This window comes from Cnephaeus nilssonii (genome assembly GCF_951640355.1).
Source record: "Cnephaeus nilssonii genome assembly, chromosome: 16".
Lineage (NCBI taxonomy): Eukaryota > Metazoa > Chordata > Mammalia > Chiroptera > Vespertilionidae > Cnephaeus > Cnephaeus nilssonii.
The window spans coordinates 32,278,631-32,302,065 of NC_137087.1; the positions used below are offsets into that span (position 1 = coordinate 32,278,631).

General features: G+C 37.0%; 1 protein-coding gene across 1 annotated transcript in view; it reads left to right on the forward strand.

Moving 5' to 3' along the window:
- The window catches only part of PCDH15 (protocadherin related 15), a gene marked incomplete at its 3' end in the record, with an annotated part of 650,107 nt that overhangs the window by 397,073 nt on the left and 229,599 nt on the right, over positions 1-23,435 (forward strand). Inside the window, exon 15 of the mRNA XM_079793021.1 lies at positions 8,628-8,760. Within this exon, the coding sequence (XP_079649147.1) occupies positions 8,628-8,760 (133 nt within the window). The remainder of the gene's footprint in view (positions 1-8,627; positions 8,761-23,435) is intronic.

The following is a 23,435-nucleotide window of genomic DNA, read 5'->3' on the forward strand; positions in this document are numbered from 1 at the left end:
GATCATAATGAGGGGGTACTTAGAAGGCTTCCTAAACAAAATTAGTTTAGGAAAATGAGTAGAGGTTAACCAGGTGAAAAGAGTATGTCACATTATTTACTAGCCTTAGAGGTCTGAAATAGCTTGGTGCTTATGGACAATTACAAAGTCAGTCAGTGTTACCTACCAGTGCATACTAGTAAACTGTGATTAAAGGAAAATTACAGTCCAACACATGAAAATTTTAATTTGCCTTGTTAAGAAGCTTGGATTTATCCAGTCAATGGAAGGGATCATTGGAAGAACTTTACATTAGAAAGTCATGTGGAATTATTTTAGTCTTAGGAAAATCACTCTGTTGACCCTATAGAAGACACATTTCTGGGGGACAAAATTGTAGTCAGAGAAATTAGAAAGAACACCACCAGAAGAGTCCAGAGAATATGTTGCTGCTGATGGCTTGACATGAGCATGTTGGGAAGAATGGAGAAATGGAATTGTCAAAATAAGAAAAAAATTCCAAGGTTTTTTTCTTCATGACTGGGTGGTCGTGATGTTAAATGGTGTACATGGTTTGGGTGAAGGGGATGAGTTCTGTTTTAAACATATTAAGTTGGACTTGGCCATCCTCTCTAATAAAATGGTAATATGCAAATTAACCATCACTCCTCTAGATAAGCCACGCCCACCAGCCAATCAGGGAGAGTATGCAAATTAACCCCATTCCAAGATGGCTACAGCCACAGAGAGCAAGGTTTCCCAGGTAACAGAGTAAGCCAAGCTTTCCATAGCCGTTGCAGGCCTAAGCCTCCACTCAAGCTACAAAGTTTCAATTATAGAAGGTAAACAAATTCAAACAAATGGCGGCAGAATGGAGCTTGAGAGAGCAGGCCAGGGTTGCCGGCGGCAACAGGGGAAGCAAAGCTTTCCGCACACCCTGGCCGGGCTCACACGCTTAAGGCTACAAAGTTTCAATTGTAGAAGGTGAATTAACTGCCACAGAAATGGCTGCCGCCCCCGGAGGGAACAGCAGGCTTGGCTCCGCTCCAGGCTACAAAGTTTCAATTGTAGAAGGAAAATAAATCCCAGATACCAGGGCCTCCCCTTGGGTTGCCAGGGTGCGTGGCCGGCCTGCAAACCACCACAGGCCCCTCACTCAGGCTGCCCCACACCCCAAGGGAACCCCACCCTGATCCAGGACACCCTTCAGGGCAAACCAGCTGGCCCCCACCCATGAACCAGGCCTCTATCCTATCTAATAAAAGAGTAATATGCAGATTGATCATCACTGCAACACACAATATAGCTGCCCCCATGTGGTCAAAGATCCTGCCCCCATGTGGACACAAGATGGCCACTACAAGATGGCCAGCAGGAGAGGGCAGTTGAGAGGTACCCGGCCTGCAAGGGAGGGCAGTTGTGAGGGACCAGGCCTGCAAGCGAGGGCAGTTGAGAGGGACCAGGCTTGCAAGGGAGGGCAGTTGTGAGGGACCAGGCCTGCAAGCGAGGGCAGTTGAGAGGGACCAGGCTTGCAAGGGAGGGCAGTTGGAGGTGATCAACCCTGCAGGAGAGGGCAGTTAGGGGTGACCAGGCTGGCAGAGGAGGGAAGTTGGGGGCAAACAGGCTGGCAGGGGAGCAATTAAGCATCAACCAGGCTGGCAGCGGAGTGGTTAGGGGGTGATCAGGCTGGCAGGCGGAAGCAGTTAGGGGCAATCAGGAAGGCAGGCAGGCAGGCAAGCAGTTGGGAACCAGCAGTCCTGGATTGTGAGAGCGATGTCTGACTGCCCGTTTAGGCCCGATCCCAGCAGGATCGGGCCTAAACGGGCAGTCGGACATCCCTCCAGGAGTCCCAGATTGGAGAGGGTACAGGCTGGGCTGAGGGACAACCCCCCACCATGCACGAATTTTGTGCACCGGGCTTCTAGTAGTTCATATATCCAAATAGCAAAAGGATGTATATTCCTGAAGGTGCTGTATCTTGTGAAGAAGCATATTGAATATTTTTATGTAGTGAGTGATTACAGGATCTAAACTAAGAGTCAAAGTTTGAACAAATTTTAAATAATAGCTTCATTCATGCTGAGCTATCCTGAAGAGGAATTAAACATGATTGATGGTATTTAATTACCATGCACTAGGGCCAGAAACCATGCAAGCTACTTTATATACAAAATTTCTAATTTTAACAACATTATGATTACTGCATAATTATATTTTTGCAGACCAAAAATTTGAATCTGCAAGAGAATAATTGACTTAGCTAAGTGACCCCTTGCCTACCCTCCCTCCCATTCAGTAAATAAGTACTAGAATCATAATTTGAACTCAAGACAATTAGATTCTAAACCTTCTCCTCCACTCTATTTCATATCCATCACCTTATGTAATACTTATTTTGGAGAAAGACATACTACAATTGCTTAATAACAGTGCTAATAATGCTAATTATAAGAATAAAGGCACCTGCTGTTTTATCATTTAAACTTTTATTAAATTCCTTTAATAGTCATTAATTTATTTTGTAATTTGTTCATTAAAGATAGTACTATCCCAGTCTAATCTATACGTGCTTATATGTTACTAGAAGCCCAGCATGTGAAACCTTGCGGCCCTGCCCACCTGCGCAGCCTCACCATGCTTGCAGCCCGCCCACCCGCACTGATCTTTGGTCGTTAAGGTGTTAGGGCCACTGGGTTTTTATAATATAGTTGATGAATGTGTTTTTAATCACTTTATTATTTAGTGAATGAAATTTTATAATCCATTCTTACTCAGTTCCTATTTGCAAGTCATATCTGATTTACCTAGATAAGCCTACAATAACTAGTACAATGCATTTGATTCTTTAACAATGTGGGCTTTTGGGGAGCTGACCTCCAGCATAGTGGAAAATCTGCATATAACTAGTCTGTTCTCTTCATACATGGATTCCCAACCACAGAGTTGACCCTGGATCAACTCGGGTATGAACTGTGTGGGTGAATTTAACTGTTGGCAAATTGAAAAATAAATGCATATAAATGGATTCACACAGTTTAAACATGAGTCGTTCAAGGTCAACTGTAATAGGATTTTACTTGCATGAAATTGTACTCCACTCCCGGAACCAAAGTGCCACCTTCAGAATCTGAATATACAGGACTCATTGATGACACTAGGCATTTAGTTGACCTAGTGTTATTGTTTTCTTTATGGACAATGATTGATCACTAAAAGCTCACTAATAATGTTTGGTCAAATATCAAGTGGGACCTGAAGAGAATATACCTCCATTCTACCAGCTTGGATAGCGTCAAATTCCTTATAGGATAATGGCATATGCTATTCTCTAGAGGAAGATTAAGCCTTCAAATTGAGTTGATGAATGAACTGAAGAGTGAGGTTTTGCTTTCAGTATTTCCATACAGAAGGCAGATGCTATTGAAAAATTATTAACATAAAAGTATAGATTGTGATATCATGTACAAATGCCAGCAACAGTGGCATGTAAACCTAATTAAATAGTAACATAAAAAAACAATCATTTATCTTAATCTTTTTATATTGGTGACCTCCATTCATAAGTTAAATAACACACTCAAAATAAGAATTTTGTTGTTGTTACTTTGTTTGAATAGAGTAGCTAAATAGAAAGAGTAAAAAGAGCAATAGTCTATAGTGTTTTTACTTTTTTAAAAGATTAAAAACAAAATATTAAAAAATAATTAAATACTAGGGTATAGCATGTTTTTGGTATATGTAGGTCTACTTATACTTATGTACTTGAATTAAATTACATAAATATGTTTTTAATCTTAATATGAATAAAGTACTACTATTAAGTATTTTTATGAAGACATAGAGAATATAAGACAGTCTCCCCCAAATATCTTAAAATGAAAGTATTATAAAATCATTGATGCATGGCATGGCATACTTTTTTGAGTCCCAATTTTTCTCATGGAATCTAAGGCATATATATCTAATTAATGCAATATTAAATCACTCATTTGCAAATAAAGTGTTTTTCTATTCTGAATACATATTCTTTAAAATAACTTCACACAATATATTTAATATTAATAACAAATGAAGGTGGTTTTAGCAAAAATTTACTGAGTTTCCACAATCCCTAGCCTCTTGTGGAGGCACTGAAAATATAAGATTTCTGCCCTCATAGCATTCATATAGAGGCAGAGGGAAATCTGGACATGTAACAGTAGATAATTGTAAGTGCAGGATAATTGGATAGGAATGATAATGGTATTGCCAAGCAGAGGGAACACGAAAAGCAAAGACACAGAGACATGATAAACTGTGCTGTGCTGTGGGAGCTATGTATTACTTGGCACATCTGAGCATATTATTAAACTTCTGAAAACTTTTCAACCAGTTTCCATTGTTGTCAAAATGAAGTATAGTAAAGTACATGAGTGCCTGTCCCTTACCCATCTCTCTTTGCCCAATTTAGATCCCTTATTTAGTCACACAAATTTTATGGTGTTTTTTTTTTATTGCTCTGTAAATTTTCACATTTCCCCCACTCTGTAATGCCCTATGTATTTTATATCTAAGTACCTCTTGCATCTTAAGACTCTGTCTCTGTAGAAGTCCCTGAGAAGTCTCTCCAACCTCTTATGTTTATTTTATTTTGAAATTTTTGCTTCCTATAGAATCCACTCTGAACTTCCAAAATAGTAAAATAGAACCCATTAACATTGAACTAAAAACATAGCTTTTCTAACACAATATTGCTGGGAGACAAAGTAAAAAAGAAGGTAATTTCTCTGTTTTAAATCTACTGAAGAAAACAATGTAAACACTATAACTGTCACTTTAGAAGCAAGGTAGAAGTGTAGAGTTACGACTAAACATCTTGTAGGATAGGTTGACACATATAATAGAAAATTACAATCCTCTACATGCATTTTATTACTGACTATTATTGTCATATCAAAAAATGACTTTTTATCATTTTAAATTATACCATTTGCAGGCTTAAACATCTTAAGTCTACCTAACTGCTTCTTTATTCATATTTTATTTGGTCTTAGAAAACAGTAGTGCTATGGATGATGCTTCATTCATTATACAAATAATTATTAAGACTTGAAATAACTTACGAATTCCTGCAAGATAACATCCATCATTATAAACTAAGGATGTTTTATACTCACACAGAAACACACATCAGATAACTAAAAATTCTCCAGTTTACTCCCCAAATTTGTTCTTGTGAAATGTGGAGAGGAAAGACAGGCAGAATTTGAATTCAGGAGCCTTGCCTTTTAGTTTATCTGCTGTTGCTAATTAACTTTATAACCTGAATTCAGTCACTTAATCTTTTTTACTTTCTAATCCTCTCTCATAAAATGAGAGCATTAAATTAATGGGTTTCAAGGGTCTTTCAAAAATCTTAAGATTATCTAAGAAAGTAGATCACGTGCCTTGTTCTACTTTGACCTTCATTGCCATGTGAGAAAGAGAAAAGCTTTACAATTTTCATTTTTAGAAATATTCATCCACATTTTATGGGCTACATTATAAAAATAAAATTTGTATTATACAGATGCTCAGTTTTATGCATTGAATAGTAGCTATAAAAAGTACATATAAAATGGTCACATAAAATATTATTTATCTAGTGACTGTCCTGTTTTAATATGTACTTAGTTGATGCTGTTGAGTTACTACTGCATATTAATGCAGTATTGATACCATGTTATTGTAAATCCTATTATTATCTAGTTTTAGGAAAGCTAACTCTTGACACTGTGCTGACATTAGAGATAAAAAGGAGATAGCATTTTGCAAAGCAAGAACCCTCAAATAGGGCAATGCTTATTTAAACACATTGTAGGGAAGTGCCAGTATTTCACAGATGAAAAATGCAAGACCTTGAAAAATGCTAGACTTGGAAATATGATCTTCCTCAAATAACTCTAAGATCACAGTCTACAGGGGTAAAAACATAATGAGTTTCATCTAGTATTGGAATTATTGTGGAAAGGAGGAGCGGAAGCAAAGGAATAAAGGCAGATGAAGGTGACAGTCCTATTGGACCACAGAGGTTCTCTGTTCTAAGATCTAAGGTCTTTGTATTTTGCATTTTTTAGTTTCTTCTCTATGGAAAGTATACATGCATCATCTGAGTTGGAGATCCTTGTTGTAGTATTGGGGGTGTAGAGAGTTTAGCCCTCCAATGGGAAAGTTGTCAAAGGGGGAAGAATAAGGAAATGCACAAAGTATAGTAAGGTTAGTGTAAAATATACTTTCACAAAGTGGAAAGAGATTCATATTCTCTTGTAAAGTATTCCAGATCAGTAAGCCAAAGCTTTAAAGCAGGAAGGATCTCACCTTTTGAAAGTAAGCTTTGAATTTGGAGTACAGGTGAGTTCTACTTTTTTTTTTTTAAAAGGGAATCGTTCACCTATAGGGTTATTAAGGAGAGCTTTAGGTCAGTTTGTAGAGAAAACCTTGGGCTACTAATTTAAAAAGCTGTTGAGCCTACTTGTTTTACTTGCCAAGAGCTTCTGGAGCAGTGGTCTCCAAAACTGAGTGTGTATGTAGAGCCTTGTAAATCTATGGAGAATGTAGATTCTTATGCCCCACACCAAGTGATTTTCATTCAAAGGTCCAATCCCTAAGATTCATCACACTCTATTCTGGGGAGTGGGGAGGGGATACCAGGCCTGTAGGTATTTAATTTAGAAAAGTGAAAGAATGCAATTAAAACCTCTAAAATATGATGACTAAGGTAAGTGCAAGCTTATTTACCCCATTCCATAAAGTACAGTTTGAAAGCTTGTTTTGAAAATTTATCCATAATAACTAATAAATATGTTTTACAGATATTACATATACATATATATAAACATATGCATATGTACACACAAGTGAACACACAAATATAAATGTGTAATATTATATAATCCTTATGCTAACCTTAGATATTATTATTCTCATTTCAAAAGGCTTGGTTGTTAAAATATTTTGAAGTGAAATGAAACTAGAATTTGATTAAAGTGATAAAATCAGAGGCAAAAATTAATAGATATTTTAACTAATTATAAAAATCTAAAAGATTTTAGTTTTAATTTAAAATGTGATTGCTTTATATTGCAGTAAACATAAGTATGATATTTTTTTTAAAGTCACTGCAGTTTTTGAAAAATGCTTAATGTTCTATAAGTACGTAGAAACTATTTAGATTTAGACATAATACACTTTGACAAGTTATAAAAAACTTATTTAGTTCCTGTGATCTAAAAGCTTTCCAAAACGTAGACTATCTCTATATAAAAGCCTAAGTGAACATTAAGGTGGAATGATTAGAATGACCAGAATGACCGGTCGCTATGATGCACACTGAACATGCAGGCAGGTGAGTGGTTAGGAGTGAGCAGACAGGCAGGCGAGTGGTTAGGGGTGAGCAGGCAGGCAGGCGAGAGGTTAGGGGAAAGCGGTCCCAGATTGAGAGAGGGATGTCCTACTGCCGAATGTCCAACTGCAGGGATTGGGCCTAAACCGGTAGTTGGACATCCCCTGAGGGGTCTCGGATTGCGAGAGAGTGCAGGCCAGGCTGAGGGACACACACCCCTCCATGCACAAATTTTGTGCAGTGGGCCTCTAGTTTTATTATAATAATCATGGGGGAAAATGTTCTGGTGACCATGTCTTTTAATTGAAGCATTTAATAAAAAGAGCTTTGATCTGATTTTAAAAAATTTTAGCCCCCAAAATAAAAATTATAATATATGTGTTTTGAACAATTCATGTTATTGTTACAATAAGTTTAAAGCATACAACTCAAGCAGTACTGGAGTTCTTTAACATAGAAGACTAGTTTTGTAAATTGCCAGATCTCATTAATACACTTTAGCCAGTGTTTCATCTGAACAGACCTTGAACAACTTGCTTCTTTAGCTTTTGCTGTGTTAAGAAATTTCAGTGTTGTCAAAAGTATTGATTCTGTCAATTTAATATTTTTGTTCTTATAATAATAGATTATCTTCTTACCCTCCAAAAATTCCCCATCAATGGAAGGTTTTAATGAAATCTAATTTTTAACTCTTCTTATTATACTCCTTAAAGATTTAAAAATGTTATTGTGTTTGCAACTATTTTCTACAACGATCACTGTATGATCCTGAATCTTGGACATGCATTTACATTAAGCCATTGATGTCAGCAACCAAACTAATAAAACACAGCCCCTATTTTGTTTTGTGTGTTATTTTAATCAATACATCCTTTCCTGGTTTAATAGGAAGTGAGCCCCAAGGACAGCTCATATTAGCAGATATTTACAGAATGTTTTTTTGCTATTAAAGAGGCATTACAAAATAATGTCAGAGGTTAAAGCAATATCATTTATTAGCCTCCCTTGGACTACTATTTCATTTTAATTAACACTATCAATATAAGTAGGGGGGGGGGGGAAACAGTACCTGAGGCATTTCCTTTCATCTTAATAAGATAATTTCATGAAAACTTTCCATTTTGGTGATAGCTTTTATTATCCTGCCCTTTGATTCTGAATTATATCCTTATTTTCTACAAAAATTCCTAATTTTCTCTCTTGTAAACCCAACACCAGAATACCAGATGTAGTCTGTCATTAAATGTGTAGAGTTTTACCCATCTTGCTGGCTTCTCTTTGTCTGCAGGCACTCCATCTGCACCGTGTACATTGAAGTGCTTCCTCCAAACAATCAAAGCCCTCCCCGCTTCCCACAGATGATGTACAGCCTAGAAGTCAGTGAAGCCATGAGGATTGGTGCTGTTTTATTAAATCTACAGGTATGTTCTTGAAGCGACAACCTTGAAGACTAATGGGCTTATATTTGTGCCTGGGGCGGGGTAAGAGCTCACATGTCTGCATACACTTGAGTCGATGAAAATTCCATCTGGAAAGGAAAGCAGGGGTACTATGGATGGAGGGTTTCCACAGCTAATCTATTCTATTGATTGCCACAGTTGAAGAACTAATGTGAGCTGGCAGGGATTAGCTGCAATCATTACAAGAGAGAATGAAGGGAGTGGAAACAGGCACTTGAATATTTTGTACGTTGCATCCAAAGAGACTGCAGCTGACTATTATTTTCTGTCTTGGCTTTCTTTGCCCTAGCAGGATTTATCTTTGCTGCAGTGTTATGTGGAGAGAATAACTTTAGATGCACAGGCTGATGGTGGGCAGTCCAATTCTGAGGCACACTTCATTCTATGGCCATGGGCAAATCATGTAATTGCTGTGCCTTGGTTTATTTATTTAGATGAAGGGGGCAGGTTTAGCTGATATTTGCAGCTTCTGATTCATGGGCCTATGGATTACTTGCAGAACGATAGTTTGGTTTTCACTTTGTATAGCTTCCTAACTAAAGCATATTTGGCCAGAGAAGGCTGTGTCTTCAACTGAATCGATAGCTTCAAGTTGGACTACATATGGTGTTGGTAACTGTCACTTGCTGTAAAAGCCATAAGGACCATGACATGACATACTGCTTTACCTATGGATGTTCATAGGACAGAGGATTTATCTTCCTCTGGAGTTACGTGGGAATGACAGGAGTTTCTGACATGAGAATTCAGGAAGCTGACCTTGAAGGTTAGGAGAGCTTTCAATAGGATGATGATTTAGGAAAATCCCAGGGTCGATGTTTACCATCACATGAATTGACATAAGGCATAGCTATAAATTGTTCAAATTCCATTTGAATATTGACATCATTTCACTGATGATGGAAAAGTGAAGGTTCTAAAGGATGTTTGTATTGGAAAGAATGTAAAAATAATGAAACACAGCAACCTCATTATCCAGATGTGGAAAGTGAACCCCATAGAGAGTAAATGACACCTAAGAAGAGCTGATTGAATTCTCATCATTTCCAAAATAAGGCTCATTCCATTATATCCCACTTATTTTTGAGGCTGCTAAAAATTTGGTTGGCATTATCAGAGACTTCTCTGTGTCTCTGTTCTAGTACCTTTTGTCTCTTTTCTCTAGTAATTAGATAGGATTTGCTTTTGATAATCATTTACTATTAAAACACATGGAAAACAAAATTATATGAAAATAGACTTATTAGTAATATGAAAATTTGGAAGGTTTTAATGGCTAAAATAAAAGCAAGAAAAAAAACCCTGCAATTTCTTTAGGGAGGGGAAAACAGCTAATTAAGTCATTAAAATGTTAAAATATCAAAAACCAAATATTAAGACAAGTGCGTTTAATGAAATTCTTTTATTTGCATATATGAAGATTTATTTATTTAAACAAGAAGTAAAGAATAATAAGTATTAGATTTGTTAGAATCAGGCCAAAAATTTTTAAGTGTTTTACATTTAAATAGGCCTTAAGAATATGCCTGTATGTTATTTAACTTTGTATAAGGTACTACATAATTTTACTTGTGAGATAGTTCAGATTTCATTGCAATACATCCCAGAGAGATTTTGGAATCATATTATTGGAGAATAATTCCACTTGAGAGTTAAAGATGAAAGGAGCTGGCCCTTTTCATATCTCAGATTTCTCTGGTACAAAAGCTGAGAAAATGGTCGAAATGACATTTCTATTCACCCTTTGTGCTTCTGATAGAAGCCAAAGAAAGGGTGCCAATCGCAGTGGCATCTCTGTAGAAAGAACTGGGGTGACACAATTCAAGCGTCTTTCATAGGCCACTAGCCATCCACTTCTGCTCATGATCAACTGAGATTGAATTTAAACCAGAGACCCAAAAACCCAAAAGCTTCCATGCGATTACGCTCCCAAAGACTTCCAATAACAGAAGCATTAGAGGTCTTCCTAGCTGCCTCCCAATTTTTTTCTCACACGTAGGTCCACTACCCAGTGCTGACTCACTGCTCAGTTTAGGAAAACAGAATTTGTGGGGAAATGTTTTCAAAGAGCAGACTGACTCCAAAATAATCTGTTTTGACTGATATCAAAGTGGTTTCTTTCTAGATAACAATCTTTGTTTCTCCCCTCCCCCTTTCAAGTGTTTTCTTTGCATTTCATATAAAAGTTGTTTGGGAGGCTGTAATTTTCCTTCGTGTATTCAGGCTGTTTTGCCTGGCTGCTAGGTTGATGGTGTTCAGTAGAGGGAAGTGCTACCCAGAGCTCTTCTTTTTCAAAAGTCTTATGCTGACTGGGGTTAGCATTGGGTGAGATTTTTTTTTTTCCCCTCCCAGCATGTTTCTATATCTTTCTGATCTGCTGCCAGGGAAACCAGTTAGGATGGTGTGCTGGAGCCAGACTGTGCACTTGAGATCACAAGAGCCTGTTGTGCGCATCGCTCTCCAGCTCCATGTGCAGTGATGTAGCATTGTTAGCTTGAAATCGGCCATGGTGGGTGCATTTATGTCACAGAGATGGACAAATGCGCCAAATCAAGTATCCCTACTCCAGAGCTGGCTGTTAAACTTTTACCAGCACACCCATGGATATGTTGCCAATTTCCCCAATATTGAAATTCTTAACATGAGTTAAGTCCAACAGCTTTCTCCATCTTTGTCCCTCTAAAATTGTAATTCACTTTCATCCCTCTAAAAATGAGCCAATCCTTCCAAATAGGACTATGTGTTTTACTCAAATATAAGTTCTCAGCTGTCTTCTCTCCTCACAAGAGCATTATTTCCTTCCAAATCACCCTTCTATCTGACTCATATTCTACCATTAGCATAATCCTCCTTTCTTGCATATGAAATCTTGTATCATCACCATCCTCATATAATAATAATATCTAATACTTGAGTGGCACATAATGAGCCAGGCACTGTTCAAGTTCTTTATTTGTTTAATCAGTAAAGATAGCTAGGTTATATTTGCACACATGCTCAATTTCAGAATTCAATGATCTATAACTAAAAGGTTTACATCTTACTCACCCTGTGTCCATTGTTGATCAATTCCAACTCTTTTCTTCATCGCTGTCACTCCACTCAGAAGGATGGAGCAGGCTCTATTTGGGACAGTGTTGCTCTCTGACAGAGTGAAAAGCAAGGCACAATAAACCATAAACCGGCTCTTACTGCTTCTTCCAGATGTGACACACGGCCCTTCTGCCTACCTTTCATTTGCCAAACCAAGTCATAAGACTGCTCCTGGGCTAATCAGAGCAGGGATCTATAAGCCTTCACACCAATCACATGGCTAAGTCTGATGCCAAGATCTATGAGGTCCTTTGGTACATAGTTTCCGTTTTAAGTCATTGCACACAACAGTTCTGCTAAATGATCCATCCCTGCCTATCATGGTTTTCCATCCTTATAGCATTCAATAACTGTTTCCTCACCACCCTCTACACTCTTGAAGCTAATGCCATTTATATTCTGGGTGTTTGTTGTGGCACACTCACTTTTAGGTACCAAATTATAGGATAAGCTAGCTAGGATTTTGTTGCCAGATTTAACATTCAAAAAGTTGGCACTCTTTGCTCCACAATGGAGGCTGATGAAGCAGCCTCTATATAGAACTATACTGATCTCTTGACTGCAATGTTTTCTGTGAGCAAGAAAACAAAATAAAACCTAGTTTGTTGCTGTTACCTAGAAGTGATGCGTATATCATCTACCCACACTTTTATTTCCGTTAGCCAAAGCAATTCATATGGCTACTCCTCAGTTAATAGGTCAAGAACATACAATCTCCAACTAGACAAATGGTCCCACAAGTCACATAGCAAAACCTGATGTTAGTAGGGCAGGAAAGGATGTCTCATTTTTCCTAGAAAGAGACTGCTGATATTTTACAAATATTTAATATGTATATAATATATTTAAATACGATACATATTTATTCAAATTGGGTATAGGATAATACAGGTCCAAACTTGTGTACTTACAATGGAAGCACAGAGGAAGGAAATATTTAGGAGATTTCATGAAGGTACAAATCTGTAGTGTTTGGCATTTAAAACAATCAACTCTTACCCTGCCTCACTTCATTCCTAGGTTCCTAATTGTGATACTTTTCTGCATTAAAACAAAGTGCATTTTTCTCAAGACCCTGATATTGTTTCTGAAATTGTTTATTTGATATGGAATACTTAGATTTTTCACACTCCTACAAAGAGTCCAAATATCCAGTTATCAGGAGTAAGCGTATGCCTAACTGTGAAGAACAAATCTTAGTTATGAACAAGTTTTGAATCAAATGATCTATTTGGTGATGTCATCCCAAAGGAAAAATTCAACCACACTTCTCAAAAATGGAAACAAACACACAAATGGAAAAAGACTAATCAGTATGATCATGCTTGCACACAGTCTGTTTCCGTTAGGGGCCAATGATTGGGATTAGGGGGAAAATAAGTGCTTACAAGTGTGCCTTTACTTAAAATTTCATTCAACCTCATGCTCTATTTTTGCTACAACACTCTATAATTTATTGAAACATGAACATATTTTTGTGGGAACAATAATTTATTTGAAATAATATCAGTGTTGTTGTTGTTGTTGTTGTTGTTTTTAAAGTAAAGAATGGGTATAGTATAGCATCAGTTGACAAACTATAGCCCATGGGCAAAGTGGCCTGTTCATATGGCTGGTAAACTAAGAATAGTTTTTATATTTTTAAAGGTTTGTTAATAAAATGTAAACAAATAAAAGTGAAATAATGTAAAGTAATAAAGAATAGCATTGAGATACCATAAGTAGCCTAAAATTATACTGATTTTGTATAGAAAAAAAATTGATGACATTGTAGCATAATGTGAGTGTCATTTAAAGAAAAAAATTTTAAAACCCACAAAAGTATCATCCATTATGTTTAAAGTATAAAGACATCTCTATAAAAGAAAACAGCTCTGGCCTGTGGTGCCCAGTGGTTAGATCATTGGCCTGTACACTGGAGGGTCGTGAGTTTGATTCTGGTCAGCAGCATGCACCTGGGTTGAGGGTCTGATCCCAGCCCTGGGTCAGGGTACGTGTGGGTGCCAACCAATTGATGTGTCTCTGCCATGTTAATGCTTCTTTCTGCTCCTCTTTCTCTCTCCCCCTATCCTATCTCTTCCTCTCTCTGAAAAAAAAATCAATGGAAAAAAAATAACCTCAATCCTCTCATGAGGATTAAATTTTTTTAAATAAAAAAGAAAAGATATAAAGCATATATTCATAGCCCTACGATCTAGCATTAATTTAATATATTAAATTGAATTAAGGGGGTTAGTTATTTAAACTGTGTAAAAATACTTTGTTATAAGAAATGGGTCCGCTTTGTTATAAGGTTTGGCTCAGTGGATAGAGCATCGGCCTGCGGACTGAAGGGTCCCAGGTTCGATTCCGGTCAAGGGCATGTACCTTGGTTGCAGACACATCCCCAGTAGGGGGTGTGCAGGAGGCAGTTGATCGATATTTCTCTTTCATCGATGTTTCTAACTCTCTATCCCTCTCCCTTCCCCTCTGTAAAAAAAATCAATAAAATATATATTTTTTTAAAAGTTAAAAGAAATGGGTCTTACCTTAGCTAGTTAAAAACAAATGCAACATTAGTAATCAAGAGATCATATGTGTATATAAATATTTGAGGATTGTCAATAAATATTTTTTAAATGAAATAATGGGGACTAACATCCTTTTTTATACTCCATGAAGCAGGGAAAGAGGGGGGAGATTTGTATTTGGGGTAGGGAAGCAGAGATTAAATGAGATAACATGTAAGATGTACAGCTCAGTGGCTGAAATGAAAAACAAGGTGCTTAAATTATGCACCTCTTGCAAACAGCAAAAGAATGTAAAGCAGCTCAGACACAAAGAGCAAGAGAAAAGAGAAAATGCTGAGAAACAGACTAAGAAGTTGTATGTTGTCACCTCTGGTTACCTGAGAAAAAAATCATAAATATTACTAATAAAGCTACTTGAGTATAAGCATAAACTCTTTAGTCAGCTTGGATGTGCATTTTATTTTTGTCTTTATTCTTCTCATTATTTATAGTTTCAAGAACTATAGAATTTAAACTATGTGCCTCAAGGAATTATTATTTTTAGTCCTGAAGAAAAATTTCTGCTGTCTTGATCTTACTACAGAATTGATCCATTTCCAGAACAGTTTGAATGAAATGCAAGCTTTCCTATAATAGCCTGCCATTCTGCATTACCAGGTCTTGTCTTAGGTACTAATTTGTTTCTCTTGCATCCTTCAAATGTTCTAAACGTTTCTTCCTTCCTCCCTTCCTCCCTCCCTCCTTCCTTCCTTCCTTCCTTCCTTCCTTCCTTCCTTCCTTCCTTCCTTCCTTCCTTTCTTCCTCCTTTCCTCCCTCCCTCCTCCCTCCCTTCCATTCATTAATATTTCTTGTAAAATAGTATATATTTTTCCCTAAAGCTGATAATAGAATTTTATGGTTCAAGAAAGGTTTGTAGCTGGAGCAGTTACAAATTGGCCCTGTACCATAGAATTTGCTGTGTTGTTTATATTATGGGGACCACTTTGAATATGTTACTTGAAGATTTTCCCTTTTGCCACTGAAGAAGCACTTTTTTTAAGCATTCTGGTTCTTTAATGTGTTACTGAATAGATTAACACTGCAGTACCAAAAGATGACAATTTTGCCTTTAATTTTATATGTTACTTATTCTATTTAGTAGGTTACACTAATTTTGATAAATGTGAGAAATGAAAGTCATTTATTTCCCTCTTTATTTTCAGTTCATGAAGTGGAAAGTACATTTTCTCATCTTTCTTTGCACTAGATTTCAGGTGGCTCTTTCATCATTAGCATTATATCAAAAGAATAATGTCTCTGTGAGTGTACATAAGAAAGTTGACATACATTGAACACTGATTAGTTACCTAGTGCCAAAGTATAATTTCTATTTTGTATGAAGGATAGATAGATAGACAGATAGACAGAAAGGAGAGATATGTGTCTTACAATTCCAAGCATCTGCTTATTGCAAAAATTAAATCAAATTTGTAGTATACATTTTTCTCCTTTAAAGCAGATGCGCTATTATGTCTTATGTTTACAAAAACAATTTTGGTGCCCTTGACACTAAGAGATGCACATTATCTAGGGATGATTTTTCGTCTTTAGGAATATAAAGCTGAACAACATGAGGAAAACATATATTTTATGTATTTTCTATTCATATGTGTACCTTCCTCTTCCCAAAGTATAACAGAGCCCCATGTAAATCTTTTGTAGACTATAGTGTGTTTATAGGAATAAAGGCAGGAAAGTATCAGGGAGCTTAGGGTAAGGAGAACCCTAGGTCTGATACATTTAAAACAGGCATCGCCTAAATCATCTTTTCTTTGATCCTTGCTTTCTTAAGAAGGAAGTAAACATGATTTTTAAAAATGTGCAATTTTGCCCCAGAACAGCTGTAGGCTATAACTCAAATGCATGTTTTCATAGAGTTAGACTTCACTTCTGTCTCTGATTTACACTTTAACAAGAAGTAGGGCACCTAGGAAATGGGTGAAAATAATCTTATTTTTTCCCTTAGAGAGGGCTAGTAGCTTAGAAAACTTGATATGGCTGGAAATATAGCCATATTCTCAAGTTCTTTTGAACTTCAAGATGAAATAGCCTCTGCTGATAGTACAGAGCATAAGGCAGATGTGCTGTAGCTGGTGGGACAGGTGGACACAAGTAGCAATTTGTGGTTTGTATTCAGCCTGGAGGCACAGGTTCACTCACAAGGAGAATAGCTTTCTGTGGCACATCCTGCTCCCAGTTGTCATAATCACTTGGATGAAGATGTTTACAGACTTCCATCACCACATGTAACCAAGCCTCTTTGCACCTGTTTTGTTTTTAATTCTCTAATTAAAAGTTCAGCCCAGGTGGTATGGCTCTGTGGTTGAGCATCAACCTATGAACCAGGAGGTCACAGTTCCATTCCTGGTCAGGGTACATGCACAGGTTGCGGGCTCAATCCCCAATGGGGGGCATGCAGGAGCCAGCCAATCATTGATTCTCTCTCACTGATGTTTCTATCTCTCTCTCTCCCTCTCCCTTCCTCTCTATTCTTATCTAAACTATTTCCTCCATTTGCATATAAGATCAATTATTATCAAGCCCCTGTAATGCAGGATGCATTTAAATGAATTAGTATAAAAATAAAAGACAAAAGACAAGGAATAAAAGCCCATTTTTTACCATTAGATTCAACAGATATAAAATCATTCTGTCAAATTATTTTAAAGTTTTCTGATCTACTCTAAATTTTGCTCTAAATAAATCAAGTCTAAATATTTTATATCATTATGATTGATAATGACCACTTTGCAGAGTGGACCATACTGCTCCATGGACCACACTTTGAATAGCGCTCAGGATTCCTAGATATTTTGCAAGACCCAGTGCAAAACGAAAATACAGCACCTTTTAAGTGTGGGTCCTTTCCACCAATTCTAGGTTCTGTCCACTCTGGCCTGCTCAAGAATGTTGCTCCAGAATCACCGATTTACTTTCTGTATCATGAGCTGTCTTGCTGTGTGATCATTTCAATTAGCATGAAAATCTTCGTGGTATCTCCCAATTAAAATACAAAGCAAGAACAATGAAAGAAAAAATGGCCCTTCATTCCATAAACCACTCTTGCAACTTACCCATTTCTCTGTTTTCCTTCATTGTGGAAACCACTCAGATATGTTATCCATATTTTCCTGAAGAAAGTTTTGCTGATTTTTTTCTCTCATTGTCTATTGACCTTACTATAATCAAGATTACAATCACATCAAACAATTGACATAGCTCTTTTTATGGTCCCAATTCCTATTCCATTGTCAAATCAATTCCTCATCTTACTCTATTCATCAGTAAGAATTAATAATCCATTCCTTATTTAAAACTTATTTTGTCGACTTCCAGAACACTACAGTGTCTGGGTATTTTTCTCCATCCTTTCTGGCTATCCTATCTCTTAAAAGCTGAAATGTCCTAAGGCTTAAGTTTCTAATCTTGGTTTCCTATTTACAATCACTCCTAAGATTATTTCATCTTGTTTAATGGGTTCAAGTTGTTATGTGCTCACAAGTTCTAATTCATATGTCCAGTTTAGCTCACTGCCCTAATACTCCAGTCCCACCTCCAAGTGTAATAGCAATATTTACTTTGGGATATTAAGTAACCGCTGTCTTAGGGTAAGTTTCCAAAGAAGCAGACTTTGAGATAAAAATTGAGTTGCAGGATGTTTATTAGGGAGCCTTTTTGGAATCAAGTTCTGTGGAAAGGAGAGGAAGGAAGCAGGATTAGGTTTAGGGAGAAGCTGAGCTTCAGTGCAATCCAAATAAAGGCTTCAGTTGAGCCCCTAGAAAGCTCTAGGGCTGAGAGAGCCCTTTAGAGTTAGTTAGAAGGTTGGTAGAAGGAGGTAGGACCTTTATATACCTGGAACCAGGAGTCAGATGCAGTTTGCCTCAGAAAGCAGTTTGAATTTTTCAAGGTAAGCATTCTCTGAATAAGACCAGCAGCTGAAACCCCTCAGCAGTCAACATTTTCAAAATATAGGGGAATAATTTATTCATTCCTTGAAGGGCGGGTTGGCAGCCAAATCATAGTATTATCATAGCATCTCAAAATTAATGTTTGGTTTCCTATTTACAATCACTCCTAAGAGTCTCATACTCAACTCCTACTGCTTACTTCTCCGACCCCCTAGAAAAACACTGGCCCTCCTTCATTTTCATGTATTCAGTAAGTTATGACTTCATTTTTCCAAATTCTCAGTCCAAAGCCCTTCAAATCACCTCTGACTGTTTCTCTTTCTTCACTGCCCTGCTCTCATTTCCAATCAATTAACAAATCTGGTTGGTCCCAAAATATATCCAAAATTTCACTATTTCTTACCACTCACACTGCTTTTATCCTGATCCTCGCCACCATCAATTCGTGGCTATATTACTGGACTTGACTCTCATCCCACCATGACACAACATCCTTTTATTGACATGACAGACAGATGTTTAAAAACTAACTAAGATCACTTCTTTCTGAAAATCTTCCAGTGGCCTCCCCAAAACACCCAGAATAAAAGCAAATGTCTGGTACCTACCTGACTTCATCTCCCACTTCTCATCCTGTATCCTCTCAGGCTTCCTATTCCAGTCTCATAGGACACTGCTTTGCACATGGGGCCCTGCCGGCCTTGGGACCCTTTCACTTGCTGTTTTCACTGCCTCAAATGCTCCTTTCCAAGACATTCACAGGGCTTATGTCTTGTCTTCCCTTCCCATAGGTTTCTCTTTAGCAAAATGGTCCTTCCTCATCACCTTATATATTAAAAGATAACAATAGAAAGTCTCAAAATACATATCCACTTTACTTTTACCCTATGTGCACTCTGTTTATTTATTCTGTGTTATCTTATCACTATGCCAAACATTGTATTAGTTTCACAATGACAGACACTTTGTTTTATTCACTATTGTATCTTCAGCAACAAAAATAATACTTGGAATATACCATGCAATCAATAAAGATTTATTGAAAATCCAATGGATCTGATTTCAAGAAAGGCTAGAACTAAGATTTCAAACAGGGTCATCAGTCTCAGGCATGCTCCCCGTCTCTCTATTGATTAGCTCTGTGTGGACTTTTTCTGTCACACAGCCTCTATAATTAGGACATAGAGATGATAAGAACCATCTTGTTCTTGATTAAATCTGAAATGAAGACTTGAGGTCATGCAGCCTCAAGATGAGGTAAAAGGGAATGGATGCGTAGAAAATTTTCTGAAAGACAATATACTCAAGTGATGAAATGTATTGTAACAAAATAAAAACATAACTTATCTTAAACTGCTTGCATATATTGCATATATTTAGAAGTAGAAAGACATATTTAAAGAAGACGTATTTTAGCATTTTCTTCAGATATGTTTTGCTGTTCCAAGAATTGTATGCTTTTACAAAGGATTTATTGCTTTGTATTTCTAAACTAATATGTAGGGGTAGGGGTGGGGGATAGAGTAATGCAGAATTACCTAGCTAAGACGTTGTGGTGCCGAAACCGAGAAACCCTGGCTTAGCAGAACATAGTCACCAGAACAATAAGTTAAACTATAAGATATCTATCTTTAATGAACTTTTATGAGGGATTGTAGGAATAATAAAGAGATATTTTGGAGATAATGGCAAAAGACAATTCAAAATGATCTTCATTTCCTAGTTAGTGCCATTTCTAATCTTTCCTTTCCTTATTTCTATCAAGTTTTTCCTTAAAGCCCTATAGAATTCTTTCTAATTTTCTAGATGATAGTTAACGAATATACCTGTGTATATGGGGTTGTGTTTTATCATCAAATTTTGTGGAAGTGGTGAAGACCTACTTTCATCAAACTCCTTCTTGTTACAGATCTTGAAACAAAAATGTATAGCTATAGCAGAAAATAAAATATTTTATTTACTTCAATGTCAGAAGACTACGTGTGACCCAAAGAAAAGTTTACAATTTCTAAACCTGCTTGGTAGAAAGTTTTTCTTGTTTCTTATTTACTTTTATTGACCTAAATTAAGCCATTCTGCTCTTTCTAAAAGTTAAATAAAAGAGGACTAATTTGAAATATGGGCTTTGAATGTGGAGTACATGTTTGGGCAATTTTTTGATAGCTACTGGAATTTTAATAACAATAATCAGTATTTCCTTTAGTAATTTGGCAATAAACCTCAGAGTTTACTGCATTCCTTAGAGCTATTTATTGCTTCACATACTGGCAGCTAGTGTTGTTTAAAGCTTAACTATGCAAATGCAGTTATTTCTGTGTGATTTTGATAAGTAGAAAGAAACAAAAACAGTGTTACTGAAGTGTACTCAACAAACTAATAGGTGTCATTTGTCTAGGAAAACAATAGGATCCCAGTTGATGTTGAGGCCTGCCTATGATGATTCTACACTTACCTACCAAGAATTGGTTGATTTGGAGCTAAGAAAAAAATGTAGTTTAGACTTAAACATAAGCAAAAAAATATATGCATTGAAATAATTACTGAAAAACACTGAAAATTCAATGTCCTGTATTTCAGTTTTGAATACATATTATTTTACTTGGGTTCCCCAGATCCCATAACAGTTTTTAAAAAGAAAATAAAGGTGAGTCGGGTGGTTTTTTCTGGCAGGATGCAAGGTGATTTCTTTCCTGGGTTCTTGCCAGATGGATTCGAAGAAATGAGGCCACAGACAAAAGGTGGTAGATGAAAAGGGTAGAAATTTATTGGAAACAAGTACAGACTCCCACGTAGGGAGGGGGGGTCCTAAAGGGGGTAACCCATTAAGCCCCTTTTTCTAAGGTTTATAAAGGCTGCAGTTCTTTGTCTCTTTACAGTCCCTTCTGATTGGTCACTAACAGCAGCTTCAAAGCTCAAACCCCACGTGGTGCTCCTCCTCTCTCTCCCCTTTCTGTGGCAGAATTCTCTATCTCCTGTGAAAATCTGTTTTCCCTCTTTTCCCCATTTGTCAGCATTTTTCTAACCCCTATGAACGTCTGTTTCCTCTTTCTCCCCATACCCTGTGGCTTTTTCCCTATCTTCTGTGAATGGATGTCTTTCTCTTTCCTTATCCTATGGCACCTTTTTTTTTTTTTTCTGTGAATGTCTGCCCTTTTGGCAGCTCCAAGTACCCACCTATGCAGTCCTCCCCCATGGACCCTCTTTATTTCTAAAACTCTCTAAACCTGCCTATTTTATCCCTAAAACTCCTTTCAAAGGGAAAAAGTCTTCATTTCATGAACTCCACTCACACTTGCCTCACTCACACAAAAGAAAAAAAAAAAAGTTTTAAAGCTTCAGATTAGGAAAACATGTTTCAAAGATAGAGGCAAAATTACCTAGCCATGAAAGTTAACTCCAGCTTTGCAACAGTTATCCCCTCCCACCTACCCCCGAAATAAAAGTAGCTCATTTTGATTCTGATAAACAAATGGTTACTTAGAAAGAGCAGCAAAAGTGATTGCCATTACAATTCTATCTTTTAAGTTGTTGTTGCAGAAGACCAAAGAAAACCAAGCAACGCTCTAAAAGAAAAGAGGGACACTTTTATTTACACTGGCGGACTCAGGGAATAACTTTTCCAAATCTGAGTGAAGGAACTTGCAGGGGGCTTCTCTTTATATCTCCCTGTGGTCTTTGTCCCGCAAATATGGATTATGTTTCTGGTCCTTTTCACGGGCCTCGCAAGAAGGCCCCCAGGTGTTGGGGGTCTCCAGGCCATATCTGATGGGTTGGCCTGGCACCAGCATTAACCTTCCCTCCAGGGCAGTGCACTGTTCAGTTTTATGGCCTCTGTAACAGGTTCTGCAAGACCAGTTTCTGGGAAAGGAGGGTAGTGACTTAATTATAGGTTATCAAGAATGTACACTGAGCTTGCTGGCATGGATTCAGATTGCTAGCCCCCCAAATATCAGGGGTTACATTGGAATTAGCCCTTTTTAGTCTTCTCATTATCTTTCCTTATCTTTTCCCCCCATTCTGTTCTGTTCCCACTACTCTGTTCCCACTCCCTCCACAGGCCTTCACCACCCTATTGTCTGTGCCCATACGTTATGCATATATGCATACAAATTATTTAGTTAATCTCTTCCTGCCCCGCTCCTCCCTCCACCCCCCCCGCCTTCCCCCCCCACACACACACACACTCTTCCCTCTGTGCTTCCAAATTCTGGGTCTATTTTGTTCATTATATTCCACATATAAGGGAGATTGTGTGATACTTATCTTGTTCTGACTGGCTTATTTTGCTTAGCATAATTTAACCAGCTTGTGCTGTGTGATTTTAAATTACAAGTCACCTTTGTGAGATAACAAGAAAAATGCAATGATTGCTGCCAAAAATACCAAACTGAAACGACCAGATATTTTATATCTTTTTCCCCTTGTTTAGTTTTATTCTTCCTATCAATATGCATATTTTTTATAAAATGCAATCATGTTTTACACATTATATTATTACTATTTGCTTCACTTCTACTCCTATTCTCCTTTCCCCCAACTAACTCCCCACTCCTTCTTCATCATATAATCCATGTTAACTGTGTTAAATGGTATGTGCCTTTTGATATATATATTTTTATTTTGGTCATATATAATTATATAAGGCATCTATGTGTATATGTATATGTTTACATATTTATACAAAGTACACACACAATACACATATAAGTGTTTTGCCATTGCCATAAATATGCATAAATTTATGGTGTTACTTTTTCTTTCAAAATAATATGAAACTTACTGGAAAAATGTAAGACTAGTAGAAAAACATTTGAGAATAAGTTACCAGCATAATGTCCCCATCAACACCAAACACTTCAATTACTAACTCCTATAAAAAGTGTGATCTTCTATATACAAGCACAATACAACCATTAAAATCAGGAAGTAACTCTGATAACCTTTTGACTCCATTCAGCTTTTGCTAGTTGCCCTAATAATGTCCTTTATAGCAAAAATGCTCAATCATATGTGACCTTTTTTGTCATGCCTCTTTTAGTCACCTCAATCAGAAACAATCTTTCATTGAGGCTTTTGAAGATTGCAA